Genomic DNA, 23,667 nt, shown 5'->3' on the forward strand with positions numbered 1-23,667 from the left:
TTATATTATATTATATTATAATATAATAATATCGAACTGTTTTAATTTTCTTATGGTCCCTTTATTTTTAAGTTTGGTCATGTTACATCCTTTTATTTTTATATTGGGTTAGATTCAACTCTTGTGAAGATAGAAATGAGCTTCAAAATGCACTCACTAAAGGCTCAACTTAGAGATTTTAAGATTGATAAACCGATACTATGATCATGTTTAAAAGCTAAAATTTTAGTTCAGTTAAATAAGTAAAAATTATATGTTATTGGTAATTTTATTTTATATTTCTTACTAATAGTATAAATGACCCAAATTTAAATTGATTTCTAATTATATTTAGATCAATTGAATGCATTTTAATTTTAAATCCATTGTAATTACAGATTTAGCTTGAGTCTTGTTTAAAATTGATAAATTAATTATAGAAACATTAAAATTCAGATGAACTCAATGTTAACATTATTTACACTTTTAATTACAAATAATAAGTATTCATTTGAAAAAATTATAGCTTTTATTCGTGATTGTGACTTTTTAAGAGCTATAAATTATTGATTTTCAAACAGGTATTTAGTTTATTCATGTAGTTTTATTTGTAATTAAATAACTGAATAGATGGTATTTTTATAAAATAGTTGAATAGAGATATTTCAAGTTGCCTTCAATTGAAAATACAAGATATTATTCAATCCATTTTAAAGTCAACCAAATACACAAAGTAGAGGGACTGAATATGATTTTTGACCCCTCGGTTACGTGACTAGTTAACATTACAGCGGTCTTTTGATAGTTAATCTCACTGCAGGTTTTGCACCGTTTATTTCTATGGGTTACACGTGGTTTGTTGTGATCGGTGTCGATGAGGGTCAGAGTAGGTACTAGACAATCTTATCGAGGGTCAAAAAGTCAAACTGGTTTAGATTTTTCTGTCACTGTAGCATAGTTGCATACGGGACTTGATATCTTGATTTTTTTTTCCTTTTTTTAATGGCGTGGAGTGATCTCTTGATATTCTTTTCCCTTTTTTTATATTTATATAGTTTTCCGTTATCTTGTTTAATATTTTATTACACAATTGGTAAATATTCTTTACCTCTTTGATGTTTTAATAGCTTCTCATTCCTGAAGTAATGTGGTAAATTTCTTTTTTTTTTGCAATAAATTATTTAATTTCTGATTAAGAGTATACATTACATTGGTAAACAATTACAAGTCAAGATCTCATTAACTTTTTTAATTAGCTAAATAAGGTTCTTAAAAAAAATGTGTAAATTGTGGAGAGAAATAGAGTGATAAAGGTTCTTAAAAGGGAAACTTGTAGCGTGTAGGACCGCACATTTTTTGGAAATATCAATGACAATATGTGAGGGGGAGACTAAAAAATCTAGAAGAAATTGGGTCGGCAAGAATTTTTGGCCTTGTTGTCAGCTCTTGCACCATCTTTGAGTTTTCAATCCTTTTTTTTTTTCTTTTTTTTCTTTTGTTCCAGTTTTCTGGGGGTGAAGGAAATTGGCTTAAATCCATCCACACAAATGTGAGGCTCACTGGAATTTCTTCTTTATTTCCCAATCATCCATTTGCTTTTATGACATATAATTTTGGTAATATTAGTTTAATGTTTTTTTAAATAAAAAAACCCTTCACTGAACAAGGCCTAAGTTACAGGAACTTCCGTGCAAGAAATTTGTGAAGAGACATGTTCTCGTGGAACATGAAACAAACCCAGATGAAATCTAATCTTTTTTTTTTTTTTCCAGTTTAATGTAGGTGTTCGGGCCAGCTTATGCGTACTTCGACTAATCTTACGGGTCCTGAAGTTAACGACTATGTAAGCCTCCAGTGACCATCATATGAGTAACCACAAGACTCGAACCTGAAACCACAAAGAAAACAAATTTTTTAATCCTAATTTTTTATTATTGGATTATCTTAAAATCTAATATTCTTTGCTTGGCTTCAAAATTGGCAGCAATAAACAGTACGGGATGAAAAAAAAAATCATCAAACGTTGCGTGAATGGATAGATTAAATTGAAGTTTTCAATCAATCCAAGAATACGACCATTAAAGCAAAAAAAAAAAAAAAAAAAGGAGGGAGTATACTTTTGACAGTCTTTTAACTAGTTTATCCGTGGCGGCTGCAGATTAGATCAAAATACAAATTGAATATGAAAAAATTAACTTACCTATCAGATTCATTTTGAAATCTCTTTAACTTACATGAGAATTGCTTTAACGTTAAAGAATTGAATTTATGGTCTAAAAACAGTTTAAATAATCAATAAAAAAATATAATTTGATTTAAAAAAAATATTGAGATGAGAGTATATTATATTAATGTGAATCTCACAGCTTAACTTATCAAACTCATAATTCAAATCATGAACTTTACTAGATTTAATAACTCTATTTTTTAATTATTTTTTATTTAATGATATGATAATAAAAATAAAAACTTGTAAAATTAAACATTAATTAAGTATCGAAAGTTTTATATAAGATTGTGATAATTTTATAAAAATTATAATTAATATAAAAAATAATTTAAAATCAATGAAAATTTAAAGAAGGAGATGAAAAAAAAAATCAACCGAAAAAATGTTTTTTCAGTACAAACAGCAAAGAAGCTGTGCAGTTTGGAGAGAATTATTTGAAAGGAAAAGAAAAGAAAAAGGTAAAGATGAAGTGATAGGCCCATACATCTTGAGTTGAGATTAATGGACTCGAAAACCTGTGAAGTTTGGAGGGTAGCACAAAGACATAAGCAAAGGCCCACGAGCTAACTAGTCTAGCCCACGAAACAGAAATCTCTCATGTTGTACTGTGGTGAAGGTCAGGGGTTAAGAAATTAATCGTGTTTGAGAGTGTAATTGTGGTTGCTTTTTAAAATATTTTTTATTTATAAAAATATATCAATAATATTTTTTTATTTTTTAAAAATTATTTTTAAAATCAGCACATCAAAATGATTTGAAAACATCAAAAACATATTAATTTAAAACAAAAAAAATCAATTTTTTTAAAAAATATCTTTAAATACAGTGTCAAACTAACCTGAGTTAACATTTAACTCGTTTTAATTTCAAGGTGGGGATAAAGATTCATTAATTTATTTGAAAAAGTTTTGAGATCATGCTTTTTTTTTTTAATAATTATAATATTTGAAGAAGTATCATGATTGAATAATCCATTCTCATCAACTGATTAGACAAATTAACCTTCAAATACTTCATATTTCAACTTAAATTTTTAAAATTTATGTCATACAATATCAATAAATTACTATTTATTTATTTTTATTCTAGTCGCTATTTATAAACTTGATACCATTATTTTCATTCTTATCATTGGAATGCATCAAGTGAAAGTCTTATTCTAGGAATTAAAATTAAAAAAATCATATTTCAGTAAAAAAGAAAGGAAAAAACGAGATGTGTAATCGAGTTAGCAATTAAACAATAACATGATATTAGCTATTTAATTGAGTCTATGTGTAAAACGACATCATTTTTCGTTGTACGAAGAATCATGGCCTCATGGGGGTGGGGTACCCCAGAGTGTAGGGCAGTTTTAGACATACATGTCCCCCAGGTTCACGGGGTTACACGAGAAACATTAAAGGCAGCTTTCCTTCCCTAAGCCATAGCAGCCAAGCTGCAGCTCATTTAAGACTGATCATATCACTCCCTTTCTCATCTCCTCTTTAACATTTTTTTCTCTTCAATTTTACATTTATTTCAATTAAATGTGGTCCTTATCTCCACTTGCTAATGCATTTACAATGTAGATTTAGTGGGCCCATCTGGCTGTACGTGGTTTCTAGCATAATAATTTCATCATAAAACTAGGAAGATTAATGCTTATGTATACTTTATTTAATAAGCATTTAATCGCACAGTTTATTGTTCATATATAGAAAAAAGAAATAGGCTCAAATCCGACTTCTTGATCAGAGGGAGGGGATGTGGACTGATATACTAGAATTTAATAATTTTCTCTCTATTTCTAGAGGTGCATTTAAAAAAAAAAAAACAAAGGAAATATCTGTCAATAAGAAAAGGGCGAAGTGGAAATGTAATTTAACTATGAAAAATTTAAATGGATGATTATTTTTTTTATCAAGAAAAACGAAAAGAGGCTTGATATTTACCAAATAATTGATTGATTGTTGTAGGAGTTGTTCATATAGTTTTTAGATCCGGCTCGGTCTAAGGTCCGGGTTCCGGGTTTTGACCGGGTCGTCCGAGTCAATTTTTTTTTCAAATTAAAACGACGTCATTTAGGTAAAAAAAAAACAAAAATCAATAGGTTGCAACCGGGTTTTTGACTGAGTCTTACTGAGTCAACCGGATTTTTTCTTTTCCTGTTTTTCTTAAACCCGGCCTGATTCAAGCTCCGGGTTGGCTGGGTCCTGGATCGACCCGCCGGACCGAACCGGTTTCAAAACTATGGTAAAAGGAGTTGGCAAAACACAACTTGACCACCTTCTCAAATTCAAATTACTTACGGGCTAGGGCACTCTATCATCTCAGCAGAGAAAGTTCATGACTTTATTTTGCATATATTACTTTGGCAATCAAATAATTATACAATAGTTTTATTAGTTTAAAAATTATTTCAGTAAAAATAACATTGTACCTTTTCTTTTTTAAAAAATATTTAAAATTTGCTAATTGGACCAAATTCATATTAATATTTTTTCGCTACAACTTAGAACTCGGTTCGAATTAAACTTCGGGTCATGGTTTTTTTTATCAATCTAACATACCGAGCTGGTTTTTATAACTATATACTATATTTTAAAAAAATATATATGTTATTATATATATGAAACAAAACATTGGAAATGGACGGAAAATAAAAGTGGCTATATGAGAGTACGTAACAGAAAGGTTGGAGAGGAGGGGAGATGATGGTAGACAGGAGGGGGAAGAGGGGAAGTAACTGTTGACCAATCAAATCCTGAAAAAGAAAAAGGTTTTTTGGGGGGCAGACAAGTTAAGGTTTCTGATTGGGTATTAGGTGCGGTGAAGTAAAAAGATTCACGAGATGCTTGGGGAGACGAGAGCAGATCTTTACTTGCACATATCCTCCTCAAATTTATTCCCAAAAAAAAAAAAAAACATAAGAAAAATCTCCAAAACCTTCTTGCTTTTTAAACTAGATTCGAAGCAATTTATCAAAAAATATATATAGCATTTTGGAAATAACACCCTTCAAATTTAAAAATGTTAATATCAATAAATTTAGCATGCTCCCTGGTAATAACACAGTAATGGCTTTTATTTAGTGTTTAATTATTATTCCATGACATAAAATATGAAACGCGAAGTATTTTTTTGTTTTAAAAATATATTAATTCACTTTAAAATCATTTAAAAACAAATTTATATTATGTTTATGTTTATTTCTCCAACAAAATACATTTATGTTTTTTTTGTATTTATCTTTTTTATTTTAAAAGATAGAAACACGACCTTAAACTACTATGTGTGTATTTATATTCAATTCTCATTTTTATTAAAACTCTAATAAAATAAAGATGCATTCATTTTGTGCATGCAGTTCAAAACTCATTAAACTTTCAATAGTGGCAACTCAGAATACTTTTGTCCATTTGAAATTATAATTCAACATGCTTTTCATAAAAAATTAATTTTTTTTATTTTAAATTAATTTTTTTTATTTTTAAATTATTTTAATATATTGATGTGAAATATAATTTTTTATATATATATATATTATTTTGATGTTTTTTCAAGTAAAAAAACACTTTAAAAAACATACGAATACATGTTTAAGGTTTAATGTTGGAAAGGGTGTGTTTTGAATGTTCTAATTCAAGATCACGAATGGTACCTTTTATTTTGAATATTCAAATTCAAAATCACGTTCATACATAATCCCAGACAGGGAATACATATCTGAATTGCTTTCCATATGATCGTATACAAAACGCAAAAGCCAGGAAAATTCATCCGAAAGTATCCCCTCTTTGACACATATATAAGAAATTTCAGGGAAGTTACTGTGGACCTTTTGAATCACTCAGTCACTATCTAATATCTGCCTAGATGAGAACAATTAAGGGTGAGGTTCATTCAAGAAGACAAAAGAACAGGTAAGAGACATAATTCTCAGACAACATCTTGATCCTTGATGTAATTGCCACGGGAATATGTGTTAATGTGGTTACAGTTCCTTACTCTTCAATTATTTTGGTCAGTTAATCTTCTAGACAATATGTATGAGAATCTTACAATATAGACTGCGGTTTGAATGAAAAAAAAGAACCTACAAAAAAATATATTCATGCTCTAAAACATTATTAGATATTATTATTAAACTTAACTCAATATATTAATATTGAATTCTCTTTATTCAATTCCTTGTCTATACTTGATTTAAAAAATAACCTCATCAAAATTACTATGATATGATTCGATTAATTTGCTAAACTCAAGGATAACTTGAATGACGGATAAAAAATATAGTTTGATTTTTTAAAAGGCAAACCAGACAACTAGTAATATTGGGGTTTGGTTTTAAAAAAATCCAAGAAGATATTTCTCTAACATTAAGAGGCGACATATCGAACCGACCTTGGTCTTGCGATTTAAGTCATAAAACTCGTGATCCAGGTTATGAAATCTACTATTTTAATTATTTTTTATTTAATGATGTGATAATAAAAATAAATATTTGCAAAGATTGAGTATCAATTAAATATCAAGATATTTGTTTGACACTGCAGTAATTATATAGGAACATGATGACCAATTTAAAATTAAAAAAGTAGAAAGTATAATATTTTTAAAGAAAAATAAAACAAGTTCAAAAATCTTTTTAAAGAAAATGGGTGAAGCGCGGCCTTTGAATTTCAGTATAGAGAGTCATTAGCATGCTAAATTAGTCTTGGGCAATAACTCTTATTACAAATGAATTTAGAAAAATAAAATCTTTTCTATTTTGAAAATTTTCTAGAAACCACAATAGAAAAAATGTGCTATAAAATAGAGAATTTATTTTTTTTCCATATAAAAAAACACAAAAGTGAAACTTTAACCTTCAAATTATATATATATATATATAAAAGAAAACTAACCTTCTAATCTATAACTAAATCATCATTTCTATACAAGTAAAGGTGGTTTCAGTTATAGCCCATTTCTTGTAAGAAAGATATATACACGCGCGCGCGCACGAACACATCGTGTGAACAAGAAAGATGGAAATTGGGACCACAGCTTGAAATATACCAAGGCAGAAAGGATTCTCCCATTGTTTGTTGGTACCAGAACTCCATTTGGCTGCTACTGAGGCAAGGTATGAATATGAACTCACCAGCCATCTTCCTTGCCTTCACAAATCACTGTTACTAAAATCAACACGGTCCGGCAGGTGCACATGATAGGTTTCAGATTGTGACGGTGGTTACGGTTTAAAATGCTTTTTATTTAAAAATATATTAAAATATATTTTTATATTTTTTAAAAAATCATTTTTAACATCAACATATTAAAATAATCTAAAAACATAAAAAATTTCATTTTAAGTAAGAAAAAATTTTTTATATTTTACAAGAACGTGGTTTGCATCGCGTTTCCAAACACTCCTGAGCTTGACTCGGTTTGAACAAGTCATCTTAGTAGGTCAATTCATGATCCGGTCATTTCTGTCATAACATTTGATTTAAAAAATAAATCAAAATCATGTTTTTTTTATCAACTTGAATTAACTTGGTGATTAAGGTATGAATATTTTTTAGTATTAATCTAAGTATTTGCAATTGGATTCAATTGTACGAATTTTATGAACTTTGGGGAAAAAAGAAGGCATTTTGAGCTACGAAACTGAAATGAGAATCACAAGTCTCTAATTCCATGTCTACTCCTTGGTGACTTGAGTGGTGAAGGGATTTTATTTAAAAATGAAAAGGTTTCATGAAAATCATTTGCGTTTTCAAAAAACTCTTTTTTTTTCAAATATAATTCCAGAAGTACAACACAATCAGTTTAGGTTAATCTGACTAAAAAATTAGTATACTTGTGGATATTAAAAATAATTTTTTTTAAAAAAATACAATTTTAAAATATAATTTTTATTGCTATTCCAAAATCCTCTAAAATAATTAATTATTGGTGATGGAAACTATACAAAAGATGCCTGAGGACCGAATAATTTAAACCAGCAAGAGATGAGCACATAAGCGGTTTGTACACAATAACGTTGTTTGATCTGCCAAAAACCTGTCAATCATGCAACAGCACGACAATAAATATTGTAACTGCTACAGAATTTATTTATTTTTTGTCTAAAACTAGAGTAAGAGAGGATTTAAGTTTGTAGGATAATTAAAATGCCATCTATGATCTAACAATTAGATAAAATCACGCTAAAGGAAAATAAATTGAAGAAACATATTCATTAAATCCTGCCGATCATGGGGGGTCGATTTAGTGACTTTGTTGACTCAAAATTTGGCCCAATTTGATTTTTTTAACCAATTTAAATATTAATCTAGATAAACATGAACAATTTAGCATGTTAATTCACAACTGAATTGATTTAGCGAGGTCCAAGTTCACTCAAAAGAATTTTTATTTTATTTTTATCTGGTATTATTTTAATTATTTTAATATTCATCTAAAGCCATATCATTTTAATTAAAAAAACAATAAAATAACATCGTTTTAAATTAATTTATTAATATAATGAGTTGGGTCCTTAATTAAGACCCGGGCCTGAAAAATATGGCAGGAATAAATAACAATTTAGAAAGTATGGTTTTCTTTGCTGGCACTTGTTGCATAAACTAGAGCCTAATGCATAAATTTTAGGTCATTTATTTTTTTTCCCTCATCCCAAGAAATAATAAAAAAAGAGATTTATGGGAATTAAAACGGCAGTCTCTTTCTTTACTTTGCTGGCAGATGTAGGAAGCAAAACAGGAACAAGATGCACAAAATTAAGGTTAAGAGAACGAGTGGCCCTGATGTGATTTCAACAACAACAACAAAAAAAAAAGTAGCCAAAAACACCGAATGAGACAAAAGGTTCGTAGAGTAGGAGTGATTAGTGTAACGTTCAAAGGGAGAGCGTGTCACATCCTTTCTCAAAAATGGACATCTTTACCTCTCTGGCTCTTAACAATGCCAATAAAGCAAGCTTCGCTTATAAAAAGCTAATGCCCTTTTCCTTCTGCAACGTCCTCTTCTCCCTCCCTCCCTCCTCCTCTCTCTAACACCGTCTCTTCTCTCATTTTCTTTTTAAGCAACTTGTTTTGTCTTCTTTCCTTTATAGTTTTCTCTAAAAAAGACTGGAAAAAACCATGCTTTCTAGACTAAATAGCACCAGTGTTTGGCTTGAAGATCATAAAGAAGAGCAAGATTCAACAACAAACCACCTCCACCACCACCACAACAACATTAACAACACTACTGCAGCTGGTTGTGGTGGGGTCATGTTGGAGGGCAGGGAAGAAATGGGTTCTCTTTCTACTTTCAAATCCATGCTTGAAGTGGAAGATGAGTGGTATGTGAGTAACAACAACAATACTATTCATCAAACCCATCAAGACAGTATCAAAGACCTCACCTTTTCACCAGGTCTTGGTGACCCAGATAATCTTTTGCTTCACCAAGTGGATTCTTCCTCATCTTGTTCACCTTCCTCTTCAGTTTTCAACAACTTGGATCCTTCTCAGGTACATTACTTTATGCATCCAAAACCGTCTTTGTCTTCACTCCTTAATGTGGTTTCTAACAACCCTTTAGAGCATGGGTTTGATTTGAGTGAAATTGGTTACCTTGAGAATCAAGGAACAAATTCAGCTGCAACCGCAAATGTTTCAGCTTTGTTAAACAGGGGAGGTGGGGTTTTGGGAAACTTGGGGAATTTCTCGGATTTGAGTTCAAATAGTCAGATTAGCATTCCTAATTTATGTTCTGATCCACAATTTTCAAGTTCTCGGATGCTTCAGTTACCTGAAAATGGTCCTGGGTTAACTAGTTTTAGAGGGTTTGATGAGAATTCAGGGAATCAATTGTTTTTAAACAGGTCTAAATTGTTAAGGCCTCTTGAAACTTACCCTTCAATGGGTGCGCAACCTACTTTGTTTCAAAAGAGAGCAGCTTTGAGGAAGAATTTGGGTGATAATGGAGGGAATTTGGGACTTTTGAGTGGGATTGATAGAGATAAAGGGAAGAGTGAAATGACTCAAATTAGTGAAGAGAATGACAAGAAGAGAAAATTTAGTAGCGGAGATGATTTTCTTGAGGATGTGAGCATTGATGGGTCGGGTTTGAATTATGATTCTGATGAATTTACTGAGAATACCAAGGTGGAGGAGATTGGTAAGAATGGCGGGATTAGTTCAAAAGCGAATAGTGGTGTTACTGGTGGTGTGGATCAAAAGGGGAAGAAGAAGGGGCTTCCAGCTAAGAATTTGATGGCAGAGAGGAGGCGCCGGAAGAAGCTCAATGATAGGCTGTACATGCTGAGGTCTGTTGTTCCAAAGATCAGCAAAGTAAGAATTTTCCTTCCTCGTCATTTTCTTGTGAATTAGATATTTCTTTCCTGTTATTTTTTATCCTTACAATCATCCAGCATGTTTGTGTTTGCTTGTGTCTGAAGGGAATGTTTGTAAATTGTTTTTTGAATGAATAGCATCTTCTGTCTGCATGTTGAGAAATGGATAAAAAAAAGTGCATTAATTCCTCACACATGGACCCTGGTAGAGTTGTTTACTTTCACCATAATTTTTTGGGCCATTGTTAGGAACTCAGGGTATTAAAAATTGTCTTCAACATAAAGTTGTTGAATTTCAGAATTTCTTCTTCGTTTCTTTTCTTTTTTCTTTCCTCTGAATTGGTTAAATCTTATTTTGAATTCCTTCTGCTGACATATGTTTTGCTATCTTCCATAGACTTAACATTTCTTTCTATCCGTGCCTGTTTGAAGTTCAATGTTCCTAAAACTTCTAAATTGTTTGTATATTTTGCTTTCTTGTCGTGGCATACACATGGATCTCGATTTTTCATTTATTTATTCACAAGGTTGATTATTAAGTCACTGCTTGCATTCGGCAATGATTATTTTAAGAAATCCCCTTCCAATACACAGCTTGTGATTCTGACATGAGTTGCTGGCTTACTTAAAATACCTGAGATTGTGTTTTGAACAAGAGAAAAGCGTAAAGGTTGGGTTTTATTTTAACTTATTAAGCTTTAAAATACATAAGAAAAACACAAGATACCTTGAATTCGTGAAGGATCTGCCTAAAGCCAAACTCTTCCCCTTCGGTCCAACGTGAATTGCAGCGCTCACCTAACTGTTTGGATTTCCTTAGTTTCCTTGAATCAGAAAAGAGTTCATAGCCTTATTCATTATACGCCGGTTCGTAAGAACACACACACACACACACACACACACATATATAAATATATGCACTTTTTTTGCTAATTATCCTCAGAAATATCTTGTCATTTAATTTTCGTTCTCATATAGATTTAGGAACTGCAGAAGAAGTAAAAAATATTCAAAATAACCTATTTTCTTACTGTCTTGGTTGGCTGAACCTCTAGCATCTGTCATTGAATTTTTATCACTGGGCTGACATGACATGTTCAATAGTCATCTTGGACTGAGGAATATTGAGATTCATAATGCACATGACAAGCTCTTGAAACAATAGTCTTCAGTTTTTGTACTTTTTGTTTAATTTGGCTTGTCTCGGTAATGCTTTCTCCAAAATCTGATATTTTAGGAGGAAAACAGAACTCTGCCACTCTTTTAAGCCTAATTACTAGGAGATGCATTTGGATGTTGGAACTTCAAATTTTTCGCCCGTGCTTCATTAAAATAATAAGATGTGAGTTTTAATGGTCTTGTGCTGACAGATGGATAGGGCATCAATCCTTGGCGATGCAATTGAATACTTGAAGGAACTTCTGCAAAGGATTAATGATCTCCATAATGAATTGGAGTCGACTCCCCCCAGCTCGTCATTGACACCGACCACAAGTTTTCACCCTTTGACACCGACTCCATCAGCACTCCCCAGCCGTATCATGGATAAACTTTGCCCTAGCTCATTGCCAAGCCCAAATAGCCAGCCTGCAAGGGTAATTTTTTCCCTTCTTTGTGCTGTGATTTCCTTATTGTCTCTAGTGTGTCCAAGATGATCACCTAGATTTTTCCATGCCCTATTTTCTACTGCCATGACATTCAGTTCCTGCTTCTAAAATATTCATGGAACAGTTTCACTTGGATATGATATCATGGGCTCTGAATAACTTATAAAGCACAAACTTGGTTTCATGTGGTCTATCTCTAATAAATATTGAAAATGGCTGATTAATTCTGTGTTACCCAAACAGGGAAGCTTGTTTTTATATGTAAATGGTATTTTCAAGCTTTCTTTTAATCTTCTCGAGCATCAACTTTTTCATGGTGTTAAACTCGGTTGAGTTTCTATTTTGCTAAACATACAGGTTGAGGTTAGAGTGAGAGAAGGAAGGGCTGTAAACATCCACATGTTTTGTGGCCGCAAACCAGGTCTTTTGCTCTCCACCATGAGAGCTTTGGATAACCTTGGGCTAGACATTCAGCAAGCTGTCATTAGCTGTTTCAATGGTTTTGCCATGGATATTTTCCGAGCTGAGGTACATTTTCTCTGTTCTCAATCTAGAATACAAAGCTAAATTCTAGACAATGTGTTGCAAGCCTTGTATAAACTGACGTCAACCCACCCTGTGAAGTAAAAAACATAGCAAATGTCTAATTATTTATGATGATCCCGTTAGTTGGTACTTATTATCTGATAAAATGGAAGAGAAACTACAAGGAGTTGAGCTTGTATGTTTTAAGTCTCTTTTGAAATTTTGGGATATAGCATAACAGATGCATGGTCTTGCATCTATCCAAGGGTTTTCCATCTTATTTAGATGTGCTCAGACTGAGTTGGGATTGTTGTATTGTCTGCTTCATCCCTGGATTGCTGACATGACATATCTTTTTATTCCTCAGCAATGCAAAGAAGGGCAGGACATGCATCCAGATCAAATTAAAGCAGTTCTCCTGGATTCAGCTGGCTTCCATGGCATGATGTAGTGGTCAAATGAACTTGAAGAAAGGTTATGAACTTCAGTTGCCTATTGACGGGAAAAAGTTGCTCGATTGTTATCTTTTTGTCAATCAAAGTGGTCTTCTATACCACCAAATAGTTACTAGTTAGCTGCCTCCAAAGGCCACCCTGTAGGATAGGTGCCATGCAGAAAAATTCACCATTAGTTTCAAGTTTTTGGAAGAATCAGAATTCTAATATTTCCTGCTTTTGCTGTAAGCATTTCAATAAAATTGGCCCGTTTGGAACAATACTCCCAAACTGTTACCATATTTTTGCCCATATAGGCTTGGCATCCTTAAATGTACCATGCCCATGTCAGAAACAGACAGTAATTTAACATGTGCTCAAGCGTATCAACAGCCTGTTTCCTTGAAATGTTGGAGGAAACCTGTCGAGTCCAACTCGAATTTATTATTCTTCTTTTCTGTAGCGTGGCTTATCCAACCATCTGAAAACCCAATCTTAAAAGTAAAAAGCTGTAGCTCAATTTTCCTTCTGTATGATCTCAGTCCTCATAAACTTGCCACTTTCAAAATGGCTCTCCACTGCAGCTTTTCGCTTATCTTTTTGTAACATGTTCTTCTCAACACACCGCATGCCCTTCCTCCAATTATGATAAGTACCTACCCTAATTTTTCAAATTACACAGGCCACCCGGTTCTTTTTTTAACATACCTCTAGAGTTTTAACTTCAAATTGCATTACAATGAAGTCACATGATAATGGAAAACAACTCGAGACAACGTTGAATTCCAACAGATGGTAGATGAAATTCGTTGATAAAAAGCTTATTAGGTGACCCTAGCTGATGAACAAGAACCATAAACCCAGTAACGTCCCTACTTTGGATCTCATAATATCTGCAAGCAAGGCCTATCATAAACTTTGTCCAGCTAAGAATTGTCCCAAATTTGATATCCCATAATTTTAGTACGATACTTTGTATAGTAGTTTGAATTTACTCGAGACAACTTTGAATTCCCATCAACCAAGCAAGATACGGAACGAGAAAGACCCATCAGTGTAGTACAGAAACCAAAATTTTAAAGGAGAAAGCTCAGGTCCAATCGTCCATGTCCTTCGATCCAATCTGATGAAAACGTCACACACATGCCCTAGATAAGATAAGACGACACCTCCATCAATTGGCTGCAACAAATGACAACCCAGTTTAATTTTTACCTCATCTTTTACATGTGGACACCCCCTTGTTCCCCCATCAATGCTAACTCCTCGCCAAAGGGTACCCTGGCCCCGCAACCCACATGCAGAAGACCGAGGCCCTTTATTTACTGGGATGGGTGGGTCAGTCACTCTTCTGTTATAGCTCACAAGCCACAACCACCCACTTCTTGACCTTTTTCTACTGTCTGCCTAAATCTAAATGTTATCTTTTACGGTCCCGAGTCCTGACCTTCAAGGCTACAACACCTACCCCAAAGCGCCTACATTACTACAAACACTTGGCGATGGCCAACAACGTTGGAAATCTAAGCTTATGAAGTACTTGAAAAATAAATGATTTGCTAGCAAGCTTTGTTCTGGTCAGGAATACGGAATCCAACATGGAACATTGGAAGATGAGCTAGACTTGCCCGAAAACCCATTAGATGATGGATAGACATATACTTACATAAAGTGGTTGGGTGAAGGTAAGATAGTTATGTACAAGGTGGGATGATTTGGAGAAAAGCAAGGATAATGATTGCCTCGCTAGACATTACGGGTATATATATTTATGTATAACTGGACACCATACAATACTAACTCCATAAAAGGTCCAAAATTGGATTATATATCATTCTTGCATCTATTTCTGATACCAGCAAACTTCACATCCTGCAATACGTAGAGTGGCTTCCATCTCATTCTTACCAAATACCAACTGATATGTGACCATTGCACTCTCTAGCTGCCAGTACCCAAACCTGACATAGGGAACAGCAAAGAAATTTATTCGTCAACATCTATATTCAAAAGGATGAAATTACGAGGAAAAGGGCTCATGGCATCTGAACAAGATTTGCTGCTAAGAAATGCAAGCACAGATAAGTAAAAAATTGTTTTGTACAACTAGAAAATTACCTAAAATTCAAAAGAGACAAATCTAACAATTCATAGGGCTACATGCTGAAGGAAGTGGCAGATGTTTGGCTTCCTTGGCATCATCCTCACCCTCCATATCCATTGGATTCTCAACGCCCTTTGAATTCAAGGCGCCTGGTTTAATCTTCTGTGCCTCCTCTTTGGTGTAAATAACTATCTTCCTAACCATGCCAACAAATTCCCTGTTTCACACACATAATGCCACCGGTTACACAAGGCCCTCGCAGAAAAAGACAACAGAGATGGATGCCTATATCTGACTCCAGAGACAACTGACAAGACATTTTAAAGAAAATTTAAGAAAGGCCCTTACTGCCAGGGATCATCTCCAACAAGCATCATATCATCCTCATCGTCTGTGTACACAATCAGCCAATTCTTTTGGGGAGCCATTAATTCACCATTAAATTCAAACAGCCTGTCCAATTCAGCAATCAACTCATCATAGTTATTGAACTTGGCAAGATCAACAGACCTACCAAGTGCAATCCCCTGCTTGTGAACCTGAGGCAAATTAAAAAAAAAAATGCAATTAGCTTCAGGTTTCTTCTAATATGCATATATCAATATCTCATATAACCAAAAGAAAGACATTTGTGAACAAATGGGCAACCTTCGTACAACTCCTGGTTGAGCCATTTTGTGCTTTTCCATGGTTGTCCTTTGTTCGCAAATGACCAGCTTGGAATGGTTTCTCGTTTTCATTTTCATCAGTCATCTTCGAACCTTTGGATTGTTCTGACTTCTGATCAGATTCAAATGTAAGTTGGTGACTCACAGGTTGGATATGACTCAGTGGTTCGTTCATCGTGATTGTGGTCCCTGCTGCCTCTGGTGCAACAGGTTTACTAATTTTCAAAGGAATCCCAAAGAGCTTGCAGTTTCCTTCCAGGGATTTTCCAGAATCATGTTCTTGCATCAAAACAGGTTTGGGCATTAACTCTCTCGAATTAGCATGATTATCAAAATGAGATGGCGGGGGATGCATCATCCAGTTTTTATGCGACTGCTCAACTCTATGACCTTGAAGCACAGGATACTCACTAAACACATTTGCCCGTGCTTGATATGTTACATCGCTGCCTTGTACTGGAACCTTTGTATTTGACTCTGACAACTTTAGCAAGAGACCCGAGGACATTATGGACCACGGGCTGGCAAGCAAGTTAAACTGCCCTTGATCTGACAAGTGTTTCTTCGTTGGATTAGCAGCCACGGCAGTTTGGTCAACAAACGGGGCACCAAACCCATGGAATGAATCAGAATTTGTCCCAAAGCCAGATAGCAAATCTGTGCAGGTTGGTTCATGCCTCGCAGAGGACATCCACCTCTCTGATCCAAATCTTCTTGAAGTAGATAACACATCGATCTTCTCATCATCTGCTGAGGATGGCCACATAACAGACTTTTCAGCAGCATTGGACTCATTGCTCTCTGTAAAAGTGCCTCTCAAGGTCGAGAATTCTTGACCTTGCAAGACCCTTGAAAATCCACTTGCTGATGGAGGGTCTGCAGTTACTTTGAATGAACCTACACATTAATAGTCAAGAGACCTGAATATCATTCTAGCTGCTCAAATTATCTACAAAAACATCAATGAGTGAATCGCAGGGCTACCATCTCTAGTAAGAACTGAGGAGTCAGGGGATGAGGGCACCATGTTTGCTCGAGGCCTTTTAGGCCTGGGCAATGGAAGAGGATTTAGTGCAGGAGGTGCTAGAGCAGGCTCAATTTTCCATGGTGAAACTCTCTCTGGCCGAGGCATGGTAGAAGTTTCATCCCATCTCACCTGAAAGTACCATAAATAAAGCTGCTTAGAACCATAAATGAAAGTGTTGCATGGCATCATAAATACTGAAGCACTACCTTAAGGCACCTCCATTTAGAATTCTTCCACCTCCCGGGATCGGCATCTTCAATTCCAACAATAGTGCCAGTAAATCTACAGCAGAGAATCATGAACACTTAAAATGTTATGTCTTCCATAGACACAAACATCCAATAATCCTACAAAGCTTAAATCACAAACAAGAAAAGGCATGAAAAACTGGAGGTCTACAAATGAGACGCTACCAGTGAACATTTAACTTCCAGATAACAGGTAGCTTTCATCACAAAACCTATAAGCAAGCAGCTGTCATACCTTTGCTCAGGAGCTTCTTCTCCTTCAAATCTCATTTTAAACCTCATCCCTATGGAATAATTATTCTTGACAGACTCCATGTATTGATCAAAGGGGACAATGAACTCTGCAGGACTTGTCCTGCAGCAAGACATTTAGAATGTTTAAGGAAAGCAAATCAAACACTCAAATCATATTTGCTACTATGTTAGTATAATAGATGAAAGCCATGGATTCCCCTTTCAGTTCAGTTTGTATAATTTACTAAATAATAAGACTGATCCTCTTCAAGGAATCAGACCATGCTAACCAAAATCCAAATCCCATGATGAATAACAATCAGAATCAAAGAAAAATGAGAACTGTACAAATTTACATGCCACAGATTCATACACACATTACTTGACCTGTAACATACTTATTCCCCACAGAAAATTAGTAATAAACCATTCACCTTGGCTTGTAATAAACAGTGAACAGGGTCCCCGTTGAAACAGCATGCCATGCTGTAGCAAGCACCCCAAGATGCATGCTGTGGCTGGATATGACAGATGATGGAACATTACCCTGCTGTCTCATTGCACGTCTAACACCAACTCGAAGTTCTCCATTCTCACCTCTATAAAATGCAAATACACATTTTATTCCACTCAGACACATAAATATTATATTAGAACATTGATGATATAAAAAAGAAACCAAACCTTAGAAATATAAACGCATCACCCGCAACAAGCCTTTTGGAGCTAACAAACACGCTCCATCCACTCTGAAGCAAGTGCCTCCGTGGTTGGCCTGGCATTGAAATCATTGTGCATATTAAGCAACTGGCATCTTGAATGCTACAATAATAATCCATGCCTTCATACTAAATGCATGAAGACTATATGACAGCACGTTAACATAGTCATAGCAATAATAGTGATATTCATGCTGAAAGGGGTCTCAATAAATTCACAAATAGGTGGGAAAGGTTTGCATACATTCCTGCCATACTAGAGAGGATACCAAGTTGATTGTTCGAGTATGAGATGATTACCCCGAAAAATGTGTCGGAAACGCCATTCATTTCCATGCAAATCCTTGGCAACCAATTCCTGTGTTGGAGGCTGCCTTGACATATCCTGTAATAAAGCAAGGATTAAACTTCAAAATCTACAACCCAAAGTCCTAGTTCAACAAAACCCAAAGGAAACCCCTAGGTAGAAGCTGTGAAGCTCACCAAAGGTGGAAGACATTCATCTGCATGTCTTCTAAGAACCGAAAATCCACCATGAGTACTGGTATCCGAAGCAGTCAGGGTTTTACAAAATGAATGTACATGAAATCGCGGTGGTGGAGGTGGAGGAGGCTCCTTCTCCAACACACTCTCATCTTGCTAACATTAAAAAAAACCACAAAAATAATCAGAATTTCCATTCCAGTTCCATCCAAATTATCCAAACACTGCATAACCACAAATCATCAGTGAATACTCACGTTGTGCTCAGGAAGCAGAGTCACTTGCGCAAACACCTCATCAGTATCTGGTTCAGCCTAAAAAAAATTCACAGATTACCCCATTAACAAACCTCACACATAAAATCCTCGAAATCCAACACAAACTAATCAGCAGATTTCCCATACCTTCAACTGAACATTAACCACACGACATAAGATCTTCGGTAGAAGATTATACAGCGGCATCTGCTGGTCTGCTACCTGATTCGTTGATGCCTCCACCTACACCCATTTCACAACCCAATCACACCAAAAATCTAACAAAAAAAAACTTCAGAAATCAAGAAAACAAACTAAACCCACAAAAAAAATATAACAAAAACACTCTGAATGATTGCTGAGAATTCTCAAAAATGGCAAAGACAAAACAACTAAAACAAAGTAAGACCTGCTCTATATGTCCTTGAGGGAAATAAAACACACGATCTCCTTCACGAGGTACAGTCACTAAAGGACCAGCACAAGCATGCCATAGCTCATTATACAGCGCCGTTTCAGCATCTACAACTACAACACAAAACAAACTAAAAATAAATAAAGAAAAGAAATCCACAAAAATCAATTAAAAAAATCCATTGAAGCAAGAATTGTACCTCTAGCTGAACTTGGATGAGTAGAATGATTTTTCTGCCCTTCCATGGCTTCACTGTAACCAGAAGTGAAGCTCTCTCCTCCTCCTCTAATGTTTCCACTGTTAGCTTTCGCTGAAATCTCTGAAGAAGCCATAGAATTATCACAATCTTTCCTTCTCTTACTTTAGATCTCTTCTTAATCACCTTCAAACACAATAACTTAACTTTATTTCACAAACAATCCAACTCCAATCCACCATTTCTCCACTTTCTCTCTCTAAAACTAACTTTCTCTCTCTAAAACAAACTATCTCTCTCTAAACAAACTTTCTAACCTTCACGGTTACACACACAGAAGCAACACTAACACCATAAAAACTACTTCTCTCCCATTTCTCCACCAAATTTCTTCATCTAAACTTCAATTTTGCTCTTCACTTCTCTCTATTCCCACAGTTCTAGTTACCAATTCAATCTTGCCTTCACACTTCTCTGTATACACACGGTGTTCTCCCCGTACACACACGGTGCTCTCTCTCTTCTCTCACTTTATCTATCTGCTTTGCCCCTTGTGTGTGTTCCTTTTTTTGTGTGATGTTTGTGAAGGAGGAGAGTCTTTAACCATCTCTGGTCAAATGTTAACCGGTCACCTGTATTTGCATTGCCTTGCCTAGAATGTTTGTTTTTGCTTTTTTAAAAATATTTTTTGGAAGATAAATCTTCAGAAAAAATTTTATTATATTTTAAAATTGTTTTAATATGTAAATATTGAAAATAAATTTTTAAAAATAAAAAAATATTATTTTAATATATTTTCAAATAAAAAATACTTTAAAAAATAAATAATATTATAATTCCAAATATACTCATTCATAAACTTTTTTTTTTGCAGTATTATAAATGTAAATAGTAAGATGAGGACCAATAAGCTTTGAGTGCACTTAATTATTTTAATTAATTTCATTTTTTAATTTTTTATTTTTCAACTTTCAATCTTATATTAATATTTATATTCAATTTGAGAATATTTTTTTCAAAAATAAAATTTTATTTTAATTATAGTATAAATTGATCTAGAAATATCTTTTATGATAAAAACATATTTAATGTGATTCATACTCATGGGTTGTTGGGAGTGAAATTTAATTTTCTTTTTATTAAAATTTGAATTTTTTTAATGTTTTTTTATTTTTTTTGATATACCAATATTAAAAATAAATAAAATAAATAAATAAAATATACTATTTTGATGTTTTTCAAATAAAAAATATTTAGAAAAATAACTATTACTTTTTTTATCTCAATTAAATTCTTTTTTTCAACTAATTTAAAAGGTAATTTGATCAATCTTAGATAATTTAGAAGGGGAAGGCTAGGCTCAGATAACTTGGTAAGTCATCTATGTTGATTATTATTTTTTTGTTTAAAACTAGTCGTTTGATTTTTTCCATACATGTTTAATATTACAGTGCATGGTTTTTTTAAAGTATTTTTTATTATTTTTAATGTTAATACATTAAAATTATTAAAAAATATTAAAAAAATAATTTAAAATTTTAAAAAAATAAATAAAATTTTAAAACGCATCTTATCGCAAGTAAAAACACAATAAAAAAAACACAAACTTTATCTGATAACTATGAAACAGAGGTAGGGTTGTCCAATTTATTACCGGTTAGGATATAGTAATGAATTAAACTACAATTAAAAACCGCTTTTTTTATTTTCTAGGAGCTAACGGAGTTGGCTTCGCCGTTAGGATGTGTCGTAAAATGATAGGAGTTTTTGAGTTAACAGCGTTTCTTGAAATGGAAAAGCTGTACTGTTTTTTATGGGGAAGTGGTCTTGTCGTACTATTAACGGGCAGGTTTGGATGGATGTGAAATGGGAGGGGTGTGTAGTTAACTCACCCCGGCGCGTGTTAGCAATGTCTTTATTCTATTGCACTATCCTTTTTATTTTACTGCGTTTTCCGTAGTTATTACGCCTTGTGCTTTCGTGCGCCATGGGTGGTAGGGGTACCAGAATTATGAGCAGCTATTGGAACCCATGGTATCTCGCACGATTAATTTATCGTGATAAATTTAAATGGCGATTTGATCTTTTGCTTTATTGATGACTATAATGTTTGTTTTCATAAAACTGAGTTGGTTACTTTTGCTATTTTTGGAAATGTTTGAAGTGCTCTCACAGAGATAAAGTTATGTAGTTTAGCTATATTCAATTGCTTGCTCCATTCTCTAAGAGACTGAGTGCGTGTTTAAAAGTTTAATAATAATTATCTTTTAAAATATTTTTTATTTAAAAACACATTAAAAAACTATTTTTTATTTTTTAAATTTATTTTTAACATCATCATATTAAAAAAATAAAAAACAATAAGCAAAAAAAAATTGAATTTTAAACAGCTCTGTTTAGGCTGCAATCCCAAATAAACACTAAAATAGTGTTTGGAAGTATAGTGGGTTTTGTTTCGAGGAGCATTTTAAAAACATATTTTACTTAAAAAACATTAAATTAATATTTATTTTGATAGTTTTGATACATTAGTGATAAAAATAAAAATAAAAATAAAAATAAAAATCTTAATATATTTTTAAATAAAAATATTTAATATTATAATACCAGACATCATGTAAAACCAAGTCTGCAAATGCTGTGGCTGTAGTAATTAAGACGAAAACATCATTTTCCAAAGGGAAAAAAATTGATTTTTGAAATATAAAAGGCTGTTAAATAAAATAAATAAGAATAAAACACAAATGGTTTCAAATTCATTAATTTTTATTTTCCCTTCTATGTGTGTTTTATTTTGTAGGCAATGTATCTTTTTGACATGGTCGGTGATTCAATGCATCTCGGAGCAAGAAATGAGGCGATAAATATTGTCAATTTAGCAGGATAACGTGGGAAAAAAAATAATTTTGATTTTGATTCAGGTTAGGTTCACCGTGTCACGCGTGTTTTGTTTCAAATAGGCTTTTGAAGTCCATTTTGTTTTGCATCAGCAGTTACAAGGTGTTCAAGACCCATTTCCTCTGCTCATGAAAGGTGGAAAAATAAAAGTAATTTGGATTTTGATTTAGGTTAAGTTCATCACGTGAAACATGTGCTATTTCAAGTAAACATGTTTACATCACCACCAGCAAGTGTTTATATCAATGATATGTTTACGAGTATAGTTGTGATTCAAAGTAATTTTCGTTTGAAAATTTTTAAAAAATATATTTTTTATTTTTAAAAATTTATTTTGATATTAATACATCGAAACGATTTAAAAAACACAGAAAAAAATATTTTGAAACAAAATAAAATCAAATTATCATGAAACGGTGGTTTGACAATAATATCAAACACACCACAAATCATGTTTTTTTTGGATGTATTGAATAATAAATAGCACATTTATGGACTTCACAACAACCAATGACCGTTTAATTTGCTTTTATAGTAATCTTGTGCAACTTTATTGATGTTTGATGCGTGTAGAAGTTGCTTGAGATCCATTTTCTCCACTCTCATGAAACGGTAACACACCTTAAATCATGTTTTTTGGATGTATTGAATAGTAAATAGCACATTCATGGACTTTATAACAACCAGTGACCGTTTAATTTGTTTTTCATAGTAATTTCATGCAACTTTATTGACGCTTGATGCACGTGGAAGGTGCTTGAGATCTTTTTTCTCCACTCTCGTGAAACAATGGTTCGACTGTAATATCAAACACATCGTAAATCATGTTTTTTGGATGTATTGAATAGTAAATAGCATATTTATAGACTTTATAACAACCAATGACCGTTTAATTTGCTCTTCATAGTAATTTCATGCAACTTTATTGATGTTTGATGTATGTGGGAGGTGTTTAAAACGTATTTTCTCTATTCATTGAAGGTCTTTCATTTATTTAGATAACATCTCTCAAGTATTGATAAATACAAAGTAATTCGAACATGAATACTAATTTAAACATTTATAATATGCTTGATTTGATGTAATATAATCAACTTTATAACATAACAAAAAATAAATACAATGTAATAATATTTTTTCATTATAGATGTATAAAAGACGATTTTATTATTGTTTATTATCGTCGCGTAGTTATGAAAATAAAAGAATCGCACTGAAAGATCAAGTATTTTGTTTGCTATATAGGTGCACGAGAAATAATTTAAATATTCTTTAAAAATGTAGCATGCATTTTGTTAAAATAATCTCTTTTTTTTAAGAAAAACTGCT

The 23,667-nt window shown here is 33.1% G+C and overlaps 2 protein-coding genes across 3 annotated transcripts; one reads left to right on the forward strand and one right to left on the reverse strand.

The window, feature by feature from the left end:
* The first annotated feature begins 9,102 nt into the window (after window positions 1–9,102).
* On the forward strand, window positions 9,103–13,370 carry LOC7457576 (transcription factor ICE1). The gene is made up of 4 exons (XM_006374508.3): window positions 9,103–10,521; window positions 11,894–12,118; window positions 12,488–12,658; window positions 13,023–13,370. Exons 1-4 carry the CDS (start codon window positions 9,325–9,327, stop codon window positions 13,104–13,106), a joined length of 1,677 nt encoding a protein of 558 aa, XP_006374570.1. The 5' UTR covers window positions 9,103–9,324; the 3' UTR covers window positions 13,107–13,370.
* A 1,325-nt stretch (window positions 13,371–14,695) lies between these two features.
* On the reverse strand, window positions 14,696–20,060 carry LOC7456643 (auxin response factor 2). 2 transcript variants are annotated; one of them, XM_024586711.2, is made up of 15 exons: window positions 19,444–20,060; window positions 19,239–19,351; window positions 18,977–19,072; window positions 18,830–18,886; window positions 18,573–18,728; window positions 18,390–18,474; window positions 18,055–18,145; window positions 17,805–17,969; window positions 17,372–17,491; window positions 17,095–17,170; window positions 16,846–17,017; window positions 15,842–16,758; window positions 15,542–15,732; window positions 15,208–15,410; window positions 14,696–15,050 (listed from the first exon to the last, which is right to left on the reverse strand). In XM_024586711.2, exons 1-14 carry the CDS (start codon window positions 19,574–19,576, stop codon window positions 15,230–15,232), a joined length of 2,553 nt encoding a protein of 850 aa, XP_024442479.2. In that variant the 5' UTR covers window positions 19,577–20,060; the 3' UTR covers window positions 14,696–15,050; window positions 15,208–15,229. The 2 variants fall into 2 exon arrangements, with proteins under 2 accessions (XP_024442479.2, XP_002322300.2); XM_002322264.4 differs by having other exon boundaries at window positions 19,239–19,357; window positions 19,444–20,058.
* Window positions 20,061–23,667: the final 3,607 nt, after the last annotated feature.

The sequence above is a fragment of the Populus trichocarpa genome, chromosome 15 (assembly GCF_000002775.5).
Source record: "Populus trichocarpa isolate Nisqually-1 chromosome 15, P.trichocarpa_v4.1, whole genome shotgun sequence".
Taxonomy (NCBI): Eukaryota; Viridiplantae; Streptophyta; class Magnoliopsida; order Malpighiales; family Salicaceae; genus Populus; species Populus trichocarpa.

Coding starts and splice junctions, on each gene's coding strand:
- LOC7457576 (XM_006374508.3), top strand. CDS start 9,325: ATGCTTTCTAGACTAAATAGCACCAGTGTTTGGCTTGAAGATCATAAA. Junction 10,522..11,893: donor TTGTTCCAAAGATCAGCAAA/GTAAGAATTTTC, acceptor TTGTGCTGACAG/ATGGATAGGGCATCAATCCT. Junction 12,119..12,487: donor CAAATAGCCAGCCTGCAAGG/GTAATTTTTTCC, acceptor CTAAACATACAG/GTTGAGGTTAGAGTGAGAGA.
- LOC7456643 (XM_002322264.4), bottom strand. CDS start 19,576: ATGGCTTCTTCAGAGATTTCAGCGAAAGCTAACAGTGGAAACATTAGA. Junction 19,073..19,238: donor CTCAAGGACATATAGAGCAG/GTCTTACTTTGT, acceptor AAATGGGTGTAG/GTGGAGGCATCAACGAATCA. Junction 15,411..15,541: donor GTTGGAGATGATCCCTGGCA/GTAAGGGCCTTT, acceptor TGTGTGAAACAG/GGAATTTGTTGGCATGGTTA.